General features: G+C 38.0%; 2 protein-coding genes across 2 annotated transcripts; both read left to right on the top strand.

Annotated features, from left to right (window-relative positions):
- Positions 1-3,509, top strand: commd6 (COMM domain containing 6). Its single transcript, XM_032568178.1, has 7 exons — positions 1-165; positions 1,115-1,173; positions 1,482-1,547; positions 1,648-1,724; positions 1,868-2,036; positions 2,699-2,851; positions 2,946-3,509. The coding sequence occupies exons 1-7, from the start codon at positions 141-143 to the stop codon at positions 2,994-2,996; spliced, it is 600 nt and encodes a 199-aa protein (XP_032424069.1). The 5' UTR covers positions 1-140; the 3' UTR covers positions 2,997-3,509.
- A 542-nt stretch (positions 3,510-4,051) lies between these two features.
- On the top strand, positions 4,052-7,678 carry LOC116723350 (uncharacterized). The gene is made up of 3 exons (XM_032568177.1): positions 4,052-4,317; positions 6,092-6,234; positions 6,323-7,678. The coding sequence occupies exons 1-3, from the start codon at positions 4,146-4,148 to the stop codon at positions 7,487-7,489; spliced, it is 1,482 nt and encodes a 493-aa protein (XP_032424068.1). The 5' UTR covers positions 4,052-4,145; the 3' UTR covers positions 7,490-7,678.
- The last annotated feature ends 4,472 nt before the right edge of the window (positions 7,679-12,150 follow it).

The following is a 12,150-nucleotide window of genomic DNA, read 5'->3' as shown; positions in this document are numbered from 1 at the left end:
TTAAACATACAAGAAGAATCATTAGGGAAGCAGCAGTGTGCATTTTGCCGTTTCCAGTACCTCATTGAAAACAAACACAGAAAGGTTTAGACTTTAAAAAGCTTCTTAATTTAAACAGTGTATTTTACTGTGAAACAACGATGCCAGCGGCAGAGGAATCACACGGTGAGTTCTGAACGGCTCTAAAAGGGTCAGAACTTTACTACTGAGATAAATAGAAACAGTGACAGACTTGTAGGATCTTGGTTGTAATGTTTCAGAATAAAATGACAGAAGCTATTTTTTTTCCGACTGAATAGAAACACTCACTTGGATCTCAACTTTGATTTCAGCCATGCATCGATACAAAACAATGGGGATATACTGTAGATACACTAGAACACTTCCATTTATTTACAAGACAGAAAACAGACACATTTTATGTTATTTACTCTAAGCTTTTCCTTGTTTCATTCTTTTGCATTATGTTAATATAGCGCCTGTCAACAACAAATGTCTTGTCAAAGTACTTTACAAGACAAAAAGTTAAAAAACGTACCCAATTATATAGAAATGTATAAATAAATTCATTATAAGCCAGTCATATAGACAGATTATGTTGCAGTGCAGTCAAATTCAATTTGGCTTATGATGTTAAGTGGGTAAGTGTTACTTCTAAGGAAGCCACCAGATTGCATCAAGTCCTGCTATAAACTGGATCTTTAGGCACTTTTTTAGTAGCAGGTTGTTACTAAAACACAATTTGTTTCAATTTGATAAGAACCATCTATGAAAAATAAACAAGATGACCCAATTTGAAATGCAATGAAAGTTCTCTCGAATCGTGCTGCTCATGGTGGCAGTATGTTCGAGTGCTTCTTGATACATTAGTTCTGATTTGTTCTTTTTGTGGACTTTTGTTCATATCCTCTGCTCATTTGAAGTACAATTTGTACAACATGCAGTCATGGTCAAGCACAAGAACAAGACAAAATAAAAAGCAGCCAAATTTGAAAAGTGATCAATTTAGAAGATTGCAAGAATTTCTGACACTTGAAGCAATGGGAAAAGATGGTAAGTTATGTCATAATTAATGCAGTTGTCCTTATGTGGAGCTGTTCTTTTGTAATTTCAGGCATCAGCAGAGCTGTAGACAAAATCTGCAGCTTGCCTCCATATGTGTTAACTGAAACAGTAAGTAATATGAAACATCTTATTAAGTTAATTTCTGGGTGTGAAGGGAAACGGCACACTTGTTGTAATTTCTTCATCGTAGCGCTGACATCCACTGCACACATGCAACTTGTCAAATGCGGCGAGTAAAAGCAAGGAGACTCTAACATGTCTGGTATAATTTGCTGCATAATGTGTCTGCCTTGATAACAGTAGGATGTAAACAGAGTTGAGTAATATTGCTTTTTTTTATGTCAGCCGCCTTCTGCACAAACCACTCAGGATGTGGTTTTGGAACGGTTAAACTGCAAATCTTTTAATCTTCACAGTCTCAGCACATTCTGACATATCTTCAAGGCCAAACTAGTGGAGTAGATTCAGCTGAAATTGATCTTGTGAGTCAAGATTTCTTTCTTTCTTTTATCCCCAAACAACCTCTAAACTGTCTTCCCCAGTTGTTTCTTGATTTTCTTTAAATGTTTATCATCTGTACAGAGCCTTCAGAGGGCCGGGGTAACAATTGATCATGAAGCTGTCCAGGGTATTACCAGATTTCTTCTGTTGACATTCAGGTAGTATTATTCATGTTTTTTTTTTCCTCACTGGATGCCGAGTGCTAATTTTGTCTTTATTTAGCAAATCAAAATGTCAAATCATACACAGAGGAGCACATCAGTCTGCTATCAGATGAAACATCAGGTGTTTATATCTCCAGGTCAGCTGGAAAGAACAACTTCTCTGCAGACGAACTTGTGTCCAAACTGGAAGAAGGCAGCAGCAAATGGTCCAAAGCTTCTCTTCAGATCTTGCACACGTTGTGGAGTGAACATGGTGCCTCGGTCCGTGCTCAGCAGGAAGTACAGTCCATGCTGAGCATCGGTCAGGTACGCACAAACTTAAGAGCATTTCCATCTAAAGAACTGCTTACATTTGGTCACAGTCCAAAAACAAACTCCAGTCTTTCTTATTGTGATTCTATGTACTAAATATGTATAAACGATGCATTTCAAATCACAGACCCATTCAGTAATTTAGAATATTATTGCACAGCCCATTTGTTTTAGGAACTTTATAATAAATCAAACATATAGATTAATTACACAGAGATGGATGTTTGAGGTAATATTTTGTAAAACTACCTTTGGTTCTTCTCATGTTTTGTCAGAAAAAACCAAAACATTTTTCTTCTCTCTTTCATAAACACCACATTTGTGAGTGTGTATCTAACAGTTGTGTCCACAAATTGTTCCACCCAAGCTGTAGATCTTTGCAGCTCCCTCACGTGTAGCAAGGGTCTCTTGGCTGCTTCTCTGATTGTTCCGGACCTTGCCTGGCGTGTCAGTGAAGTTGAACGACCATGTATCACTTCTTCCATTTTCAGAATCACGCAGTTCTTTGTCTGTCATGTAAAACCCCAAATAAAACAAACAGAACTTTGTGGTTTAATGTGACAATTTGAGATCAAGCTGAAGCTTAAAAGGGTATGAATACGTATCCAAATGTGTCCTGATAATCAGTATAGATTTAATTTGTGTGTACGCTGTAGCTTGTGGACATGCAGTGGAAGCTGGGGATGGCGGTGAGTTCAGACACATGCCGGTCTCTAAACTCCCCATACGTGTCTCTGCTGCTGAAGATCGTCGAGCCCTCTGGACAGATCTGCCAGAGGGCTTTCGAGATGACCATTCCACAGTTCCAGGTTGGTGTTAGTCGACATTGACTTTGATCTATATTAATTCTAACTGAATTATTCAGACACTGATTTTCTTCTTTTTTTGCTTTTGCCTCTTAAGAATTTTCACAAGCAGTTCAAGGAGATGGCAGCGATTATGGAGACTGTATGATGGCGAGAAAGCCAAAGTGTGCAGTTAGTACCAGTTTATATAAAAGTGAAAGAAGGAACAGCTTGACATCTTTGTTTTGTTTCTTTTCTTTTTCTTGCCAGGTGTCTTAAAATGTCGACATGACTTGCTGTAAATGTCAGCTCTCAGCTTGTCTCTTTCTGCAGGTTGTATAAGCTCTTGCGTGATGCATTTGAAGCCCTTTAAGATAAGAACAGCTGAAAAAGGCAGTTTTTAGGGTTATGTAATTTATCCTATTGCTTCTTCTGCAAAACACTGAGTGGTTTGCTTAGTTTTGCAACATCTGTTATGTGTCCATAATGTGACTGGTTTATGACTAATATATTTTTATTTGTGCACTCTGGCCATAAATATCAATTTTTGTATTTCTATTAAAGTTAAATGACTGTTACGTCATTTTATGTATGCTTTTTCTGTCAGTTTTGATGCCTTCATTGAAATTCTCTGTGTAACCCATTATGCACTTTACAAATAATAAAGTGGTTGTTCCATTTATTATGTATTTACTTTTAAAAAATATACATTTAGTGGTCCTTGTTAAATGTGGGTGCCACATAGTATTTTTAAAAACCTAATATTTGTAGTTTTTAAAATAATTTGTTGTGTGCCCAAGCATTCAGAACAGAGAAGTTGCCCTGAATCACTGCATTGGGGAAGTTGTTGGTATGTTTAATGTTTAATTTAATGTTTGGACTTGTGAAATATTGTGATTCATAAAAATGAGTAAGAAATTACAAAAGTAAAAAAAAACAACATTTTAACAAAGCAGGCGGAAAATAACGACTCGTCATATTAAATCTGAATCAGAAACGTGCAGGTTTGTCAATTTTAGACGGACTTTTCTTTTTTTAAATATTCCAATAACAAAGCCAAACAAAAGAGATAATTTGCGGAGAAATAAATTAGAAGCTTTCGTATTGGGATTTCAAATTTTCTATTTCTCTACTTTGTTTCATATAAGACTTTTAAAGGTCTTTAAAAGTCGAAAAAAATCCAAATGTATTCAGTGTCGACGTCATCACACCACAAGTCACGTGACCTAAGTCGCCATTTTGGATATCCATTGGATACCTTTTTCTGTTGTTTAACAACACGCGCTGGAAGATAAAGAACAAGTCTTAGGAAGACGAAATGGCTTGCTGTGTCGCTGTCGGCTGCTGTAATCGATCAGACAGAAAAGACTTGTCATTTTACCGCTTTCCTAAAGACCCAGAGAGGAGGACTTTATGGGTGCAAGCAGTGTGCCGCCGAAACTGGAATCCCACCGACTACTCCAGAATATGCAGTAAACATTTCATCTCGGGTAGATATACCAGTCTACGTGTATATTTTTATTATACTGCTGGATTGATTTAGTTAACTCGTTGACTTATAATTTTATCTATACATTGCTTTCACTAACCGTCTGGGTTACGGGTGTTGTGTCGAGTCTGGTTCCACCGTCTAGTTACCTCCTCACCAGCTCTGCACTGCTCTCACGCCATGGCGCCTCTGCACCGCGTTTTGTGCTCAGGGCCGATAACCTCACGTTGTACACTGTGTTCACTATGGTATCTATAGGAATATTTTAACAAATGTTCTTGCCATCAAATGTCAATACAATATTGTACAGTACTTCTTGAATTATTGATCAGTTTTACGTTCAAAACTCACACCTAATATCTTCTGTTACACATTTTAAAATGTTATGTTTAAAATATTATTATACTAAAGTTTCTGCAGGTTTTTTATTAATAGCATCTAAAGCACCTGTTTTAATTATGACACACTTCTGCAGCAGCATCCTTAAGTATTAACGTTAATTATTAATAATGTAATAGTTTGCTAATAAAGTCCTATTTGTCTTCTGATGTACCTTGATTAACATTGGTCCATTTATGTTGGGATCAGAGGTATGGGATCAGATTATTTTATATTTATTTTATATTTGATCTAAAATATTTTTATATTTTAGATATGGAGGCCATATCTTGCCTCCAAGAAATGGCCAAGGCATAAAGACAATTTTGTCTTTATATCAAAATAGTCTATATATGCACCAAAGAGATAAGTAATTTCTCAGCCAAATCAAAAAGTAGGTCAAGATGTAGATTTCACTTTCAGTTTGAAGCATTCACCAACCCAAGTTGAGGGACTCGGCTGTCAGACAGCATAATATAGCACGAGATTAGGTAATATTTAGTCATCGCTGTTACATGAATCGACTTTGTTTAGCACTAACTCTTTGTTGATGCTAAAATATGTCAGTGACACACTTACAGCAGACAATAAAACATGTTCAATAAAATAATGGGAGCACGATGCATTTGGTTATCAAATTGTGTATGCTGCAGAGACAAATATGTGGGAATGTGATGCAGGGGCTTTACTTTGTTATAGCACTTTATCTTTCTATGCCATTAAATGAAACACAGATACAGGAATAGTATGACAGGAGTATAACTCTCTTTCATCTGACAGCTCAAAGAGATGTAGACAGAGAAAAACTGAGAATTTTAGAAAAAAAAATACTAAGAAAAAACAATTGTAAGTTGTAAAGTAACACACTCCCAAACTTTGCAATGTAACTTCCCCAAACTGTTGGTTTTTCTTCCAATTGGGGTTAAGAGAAAGACCTTGTTAAAGTTTTAAGCAGTGATTTCATTTTTTACTATTTACATGATTTAACTTAGCGACTCACATAAAACTGTGGTGTTTTTATAATTTACTAAAACCAATGCCTCCAAGAAATAGCCAAGAATCTTATTTTATAGCAATCCGAAAAAAAACCCTTGCTGAGATGTTTCAAAACTTAAGCATTTTGGAGTTTGCTCAGTATGGATAATTCAGTGTATAGATTTGCTTGAATGCACCCCGGACTTAATACATCATTGTAAATGTGTAGAACCACAACAAGTGGGTAAACATGTCTTTGCAGGGAAACCCGGTTTGACACAACATATGAAAAATTGGAATCTAGTAGATTCTTAAGGTTTGTGTCCTGACAATCCTGATTAGTGGTATTTTAACTGAATGAGTAAATTGGACGATACTTTTGATTGTGTCCACAAATGCTTAATTCCTGCCATCACTTCCAGGACAAAAAAGCAACAACCCTCTGTCTCCGGATTATGTACCCTCTCTTTTTGCGTATACCCCAACCGCTGAAAGGAGAGTCATAAAAAGAGAAGCAAGCTACAGCGAGGAACCTACGAAGAAGAGTCGCACCAAATCTAATCAGGTACGGGAAATGCATCAAATATAAAAGTTTGATTTTAAATCGTCGCCATAAGTTATAAAAATGTCTAAATGCTGGCGTTGCATTTCAGACTGAAATAATAAGTGCTGCAACTGCACTGCTGGATCTTTCTGGGACTGGACCAAACAGTGGGACAGCGGATGACAATGGGGAAGACGTTGACCTGTACAACGAAGAGGTTTGCCAAGCAGATCTGCCTGGGGAAGAGGAAGAAGAAACGGGTGTGGAAGCTCAGACTGACCTGAGCGGTGAAGATGTTGACATTTTGACATCCGCAGTTCAAAAGTTGACTTCAGAAAAACAACTGCTGACTGATCAGCTAAAGATCATGGACCTCTCTGAGGAATCGTTTAAAGATAATGATGAAAAAACAAAGGTTTACACAGGTTTACCGACATTTGTCTCATTAATGACCATCATGGATTTGATCATGCCTTGTTTACGGAAACCAAACTCGGCCTTATCGCCATTTCACAAATGCTTATTGACATTAATGAAGCTAAGACTTAATGTCAGTATGCTATACCTATCATATGTTTTCAGAGTTCACTACAGCACAGTTGCAAAAACATTTTCTGATGTGATCACCTTTTTAAATATCAAATTAGTTCCTTCTACTGTATTTTGGCCAGAAAGAGATCAGATAAAAAGTACAATGCCCCAACTTTTTAAAGCTACATATCCTGATTGTGTTTCGATACTGGACTGTTTTGAGGTATTAACTGAAGGACCTTCATACCTTGAAACCAAAACCATAAACAGTTCACATTATAAAAGTCACAATACAATGAAGTATTTAATTTCAGTAACGCCACAAGGTTTCATTAATTTTATATCCAAAGGATGGGCTGGCCGTACGTCCGATCGGCTGGTAACGGAGAGCTGTGGCTACCTGAACAATCTTGCTCCAGGAGATGCTGTTCTTGCAAACAAAGGGTTTAATATTGAAGATATTGTTGCACTACGTGGTGCGAGGTTGATAGTTCCTGTCATCACAAAAGGTGTCAAACAGCTGCCGCATGGGGAAATCACAGAAGGTAAAAAACTTTTATCAGTTAGAATAAATATGGACCGAGCTCTGGGCAACCTAATGCAAAAATACCCAATTTTACGGAGCACCTTTCCTATCAAGTTCTTACTCACGGATCAAGCGGTAAAGATGTCAACGCTTGATAAAATTATGAGAGTCACTTGTGGCCTCTGCAATATATGTAACTCTGTGATGCCATGTAATTAGATTGACCCCAGAAACTCCTCCACTTTGTAGATTTTCCAAGCTGGTATTTGGCAAAGGATACTTTAGGTATGTTACATCTCAATGATCCCTGCATCACAGTGATGTGAACATACCTGTCAAGTTTTGGGCTTGAGAAAACGGGAAATGTCGCCGTCCGAGACTAATTATGTAGACTGACATAACAGCGTATTACACTGCCTGGCCAAAAAAAAAGTCGCCACCAAAAAATGGTCACACTCTCTAATATTTTGTTGGACCGCCTTTAGCTTTGATTACAGCCCGCATTCGCTGTGGCATTGTTTCAATAAGCTTCTGCAGTGTCACAAGATTTATTTCCATTCAGTGTTGCATTAATCTTTCACCAAGATCTTGTATTGATGATGGGAGAGTCTGACCACTGCACAAAGCCTTCTCCAGCACATCCCAAAGATTCTCAATGGGGTTAAGGTCTGGACTCTGTGGTGGCCAATCCATGTGTGAAAAAGATGTCTCATGCTCCCTGAACCACTCTTTCACAATGTGAGCCCGATGAATCCTGGCATTGTCATCTTGGAATATGCCCGTTCCATTTGGGAAGACAAAATTCATTGATGGAATAACCTGGTCATTCAGTATATTCAGGTAGTCAGCTGACCTCATTCTTTGGGCACACAATGTTGCTGAACCTAGACCTGACCAACTGCAGCAACCCCAGATCATAGCACTGCCCCCACAGGCTTGTACAGTAGGCACTAGGCATGATGGGTGCATCACTTCACCTGCCTCTCTTCTTACCCTGATGCGCCCATCACTCTGGAACAGGGTAAATCTGGACTCATCAGACTGCATGACCCTCTTCCATTCCTCCAGAGTCCAATCTTTATGCTCCCTAGCAAACTGAAGCCTTTTTTTCTGGTTAGCCTTACTGATTAGAGGTTTTCTTACGGCTACACAGCTGTTCAATCCCAACCCCTTGAGTTCCCTTCGCATTGTGCGTGTGGAAATGCTTTTGCGTTCACAATTAAACATACTCCTGAGTTCTGCTGTTGTTTTTCTTTGATTTGATTTGACCAAACGTTTTTAGTAATCGCCGATCACGATCATTCAGAATTTTTTTCCGACCACATTTCTTCCTGGAAGACAATGGTTCCCCACCATCCTTCCAGTTTTTAATGATGCGTTGGACAGTTCTTAACCCAATTCTAGTAGTTTCTGCAACCTCCTTAGATGTTTTCTCTGCTTGGTGCATGCCAATGATTTGACCCTTCTTAAACAGACTAACGTCTTTTCCACGACCACAGGATGTGTCTTTTGCCATGGTTGTTTAAGAAATGAGGAGTTACTCATTGCATCAGCTGGGGTTAAATAACTTGTTGCCAGCTGAAAGATAATCGCCTATGCAGAACTTATCCAATAGGAGGCTTGTACCTATTTGCTTAGTTAAATCCAGGTGCCGACTTTTTTTTTGGCCAGGCAGTGTATTATTTACGGGAAAATAATAATACGGGAGCACGGCAGGAAAGGGCGATAAAAACGCCAGTTTCTCGGCCAAAACGGGAGACTTGACAGGTGTGGATGTGAACATATTCATACATTTTAGAATTTTTTCACATTTGAATCAAGCTGGAACCACAAATATTAATTTATGTCACAGTTTTTTTTTGTTTTTTTTCTTTCCTTTGTACTGAGGCGACAGTGGGTCAGGAGGTAGGAGTTTGGTTGCAACCGATAGGATGCAGGTTCAAATCCCTGCTCCATTTGTGTCAGCCATTTTCTGTAGCTACAACGAAGCTCACCACCATCAGTGAGTGACTGAATGTTGTGTAAAGTGTTTTGTGGTCTTCTGGATTAGATAAAGTGCTATACAATTATGCGTCATTTACCATTCAGTCTTTGGAGCTTGCACTGTGCTCAGGTCACAGCCAATAGAGATGGGACATCTTAAGCAGCTGGTCGTTGTGGAAACAGATCTCCTGCTCATGCTGCTCTTCACATCATAGAATAATATAATTTTTCTCCCTTGTTTTCTGCTTTACTCTCTTTCTCACCATTCCAGGTTTATTTAGGTCTATTCCTGATTGAGGCTCATATTTTAAAAACTTGTGCCTGTTTTATCCTGCACCTTGTTAATGAACAAAGCACAGTTTCATCTGTTTTTCTTTTCAGGGTTTCTTACAGTAAATGCCTCACTCTGCTTGAAAGCAAACATAGTCACTGTTTTTATCAGCTGGATCATCCATATTTGCCAAACTTGGACAATTTGCTCCTCACTTAGGAATCAGAGTCAGCTCTATTGGCCAGGATTGTGTGCAGACACAAGTAATTTGTACTTTTTGAAGGATATATTGTATTCCACTGAGGCCTGAACAATTTAGCAATAAAAAACATCATGTCTGTTTACTTTGACTTTATTAATGTAGGTTTGGAGCTTGGGTACTGTATTAAAAATGTAGAATTTTCCCATTTTTTTTCATATATGTAAATAAACAATATTTTTAACATTCTTTTGTTTTCTTTTTTTTAACTGTTGCAGGCCTATTCCTCTATTGGTGGATCATCTTAATTGAGCACTGCTTCCGTAAATGTAAATCTTATTTGTATTTGATCTCGGATTAATTGCTTTGAGAAGTTAAACTTTTTGTTGTCTTAGCTGAAATTGAAAAAAAAATAAATAATTTTACCTATTGCTCAGTGTTTGGTTCTATTTTTAAATCATATTTAGGTTTTGGAGCCGTATTTAATCAGAGTAGTAAGGTCTCCCAAACAGTTGGACATTCAAAGCTCAGTGGTGACAGCATTTGAGTGCGGGCCCCTAATCTATGCAGCTAAAACAGAGCTTGATCATTTTTAACTGAGTGATGTAAAGCAACTGTTCCTCTCTGAACTTTGCTCTAGTTTAGCTTTGACTGTTCAAAGCGAGGTAGTCGGCAGTATTTTTTTTATTTTACAGATAAAAGCTTAATTTTATATGTAAATGTGTGTGCTGGATATTATTGCCAGCTCAGAAATGTGTAGACTTGAGCAGAATGCCTCTTCTGTTTTAATAAATTTGTATTTTAAATTTGTATTAAAATTCTAAAAAGGGAACCTTATTATTTCTTCTAGATGTCAATAAAATGCAAGCCAAGATTTTTTGTTGTTTGGGTGCTTGATAAGTGATAGCCAAGATACATAGGAGAGCTCTGTGTGGGGGGTGTCTAGTGTGCAGGGCCCTACTAGCTGACTGGTGAGGTTATATATGGCAAAGGGATAGGTGGAGTTCTAGGAATTATGTAGTCTGGCAGATGGGAACTTCCTGCTACGTAAAGCAGCTATGTAATACTATGATTCAGCAGGGGTAGCTTGCAAACAGTAAACCTATAGTTTACAAGCTTATACTCAATACTCATAGGCCTTAAACATGGCTTTCATTAAAAACTATCCTCAGGAATTACAACCAACGGGAGCCCAGAGGAGCTGTGCCACAGAGGCTGCAAACATTCCTCATATTGCCATGGGAAACACTTTCCATTTAACAGCTTCTGTTTTGTTGGAGAAAAGGCGGAGCTCTGTCCTGTCATTTGGTACTATGGCAAGGTATTTTATAATTTAACACCAAAAGATTTCAACTTTCTAAAATGTTAAAAAAGCAAGACATAACGTAAATGTTCTCGTTTATGTGTTTTGTAGCTTTCAGCTACAAGACTTTTGAATTATGACATTAATTATTGGTACTTTATGATTTTATTTTTGAAATCTAAAACTTCATTTAAATATTGCATTTAAATAGAAATGTCATTAAGGACATCCTGTCGTAAGCAACTAAACAGCATTTTCAGAGTATTTTCATGTATTCGGAATGATAACAAGAAGCAGTTTATTTCAGAATACAAAAAGTCAATACAAATGTGTTGGCTGCCACATCAGAATAGGTTGGACTCATCGACCACAAGGAGAAGACCAAAATGCTTAAGATCACTCTAATAACAACCTATGGAGGAGGCACAGTCTTTCATCTAGCTGGACAGCATCATGGACCAGCAAGGTGGAACCGGTGCAGATGTCAAGGGAAGGGCTGGCAAATCAAGAGTGACATTCATCCAGCATACAAACATCTGGGCATTGTTATGGATTCTGTTTTTTTCTATCTCTCTTATCAGCACACGCATAATGTGTGACTGCCGCCAGTCATACGTAAACAGACTGAAACTGATTAGACTAGACTTTAGGGAGAGTGCAGATTGCAGAGAATTATAAAAGCTAAACTCACACTGCAATCTTTGCCTCACTTGATTGCATCCCTAAGGTGTGCTAAGTGACGCCCAGCGCTGGATGGTGGATGTCACTCTGTATCTGTTCCAGATCACTAATCATTTTTCGGCACTAAAGCCTGTTTTTTTTTATTTAACCAAATCTCATTATTCCTCAAGGTAATTTACACTGAGGGGTTCTGGTCGGGACCTGGAGCTGGTAAACAAACCTGGGTGGTGCACAGAGACAAAAATGAATGAACTCCAAGAGCATCTAAAGAGCTGACTGTTCATTTCCAAATTGAAACCTGGAGGACCAAATAAAACCTCAAACAGAACAACCTGGCAAATATGGAGGGCATTGTACAACAGGGTGTTAGGGCCATACTAATAAAAAATAAAATCACCAGACTAAACTCTGTGTTACGAGAATTAAGTTGTACAAGAATAAAG

This window comes from Xiphophorus hellerii, chromosome 7, assembly GCF_003331165.1.
Source record: "Xiphophorus hellerii strain 12219 chromosome 7, Xiphophorus_hellerii-4.1, whole genome shotgun sequence".
Lineage (NCBI taxonomy): Eukaryota > Metazoa > Chordata > Actinopteri > Cyprinodontiformes > Poeciliidae > Xiphophorus > Xiphophorus hellerii.
The sequence above is the reverse complement of the archived record's forward strand: the minus strand, read 5'-3'. Positions and strand labels throughout refer to the sequence as shown.

What these genes read in the sequence shown, in the direction of transcription:
- commd6 (XM_032568178.1), top strand. Translation starts at nt 141, where the DNA reads ATGCCAGCGGCAGAGGAATCACACG. An exon ending in AGCGGCAGAGGAATCACACG is followed by an intron (nt 166 to 1,114) that starts GTGAGTTCTGAA and finishes TTGTAATTTCAG; the next exon opens with GCATCAGCAGAGCTGTAGAC. An exon ending in ATTCAGCTGAAATTGATCTT is followed by an intron (nt 1,548 to 1,647) that starts GTGAGTCAAGAT and finishes TCATCTGTACAG; the next exon opens with AGCCTTCAGAGGGCCGGGGT.
- LOC116723350 (XM_032568177.1), top strand. Translation starts at nt 4,146, where the DNA reads ATGGCTTGCTGTGTCGCTGTCGGCTGCTGTAATCGATCAGACAGAAAA. An exon ending in CAGTAAACATTTCATCTCGG is followed by an intron (nt 4,318 to 6,091) that starts GTAGATATACCA and finishes CATCACTTCCAG; the next exon opens with GACAAAAAAGCAACAACCCT. An exon ending in GTCGCACCAAATCTAATCAG is followed by an intron (nt 6,235 to 6,322) that starts GTACGGGAAATG and finishes GTTGCATTTCAG; the next exon opens with ACTGAAATAATAAGTGCTGC.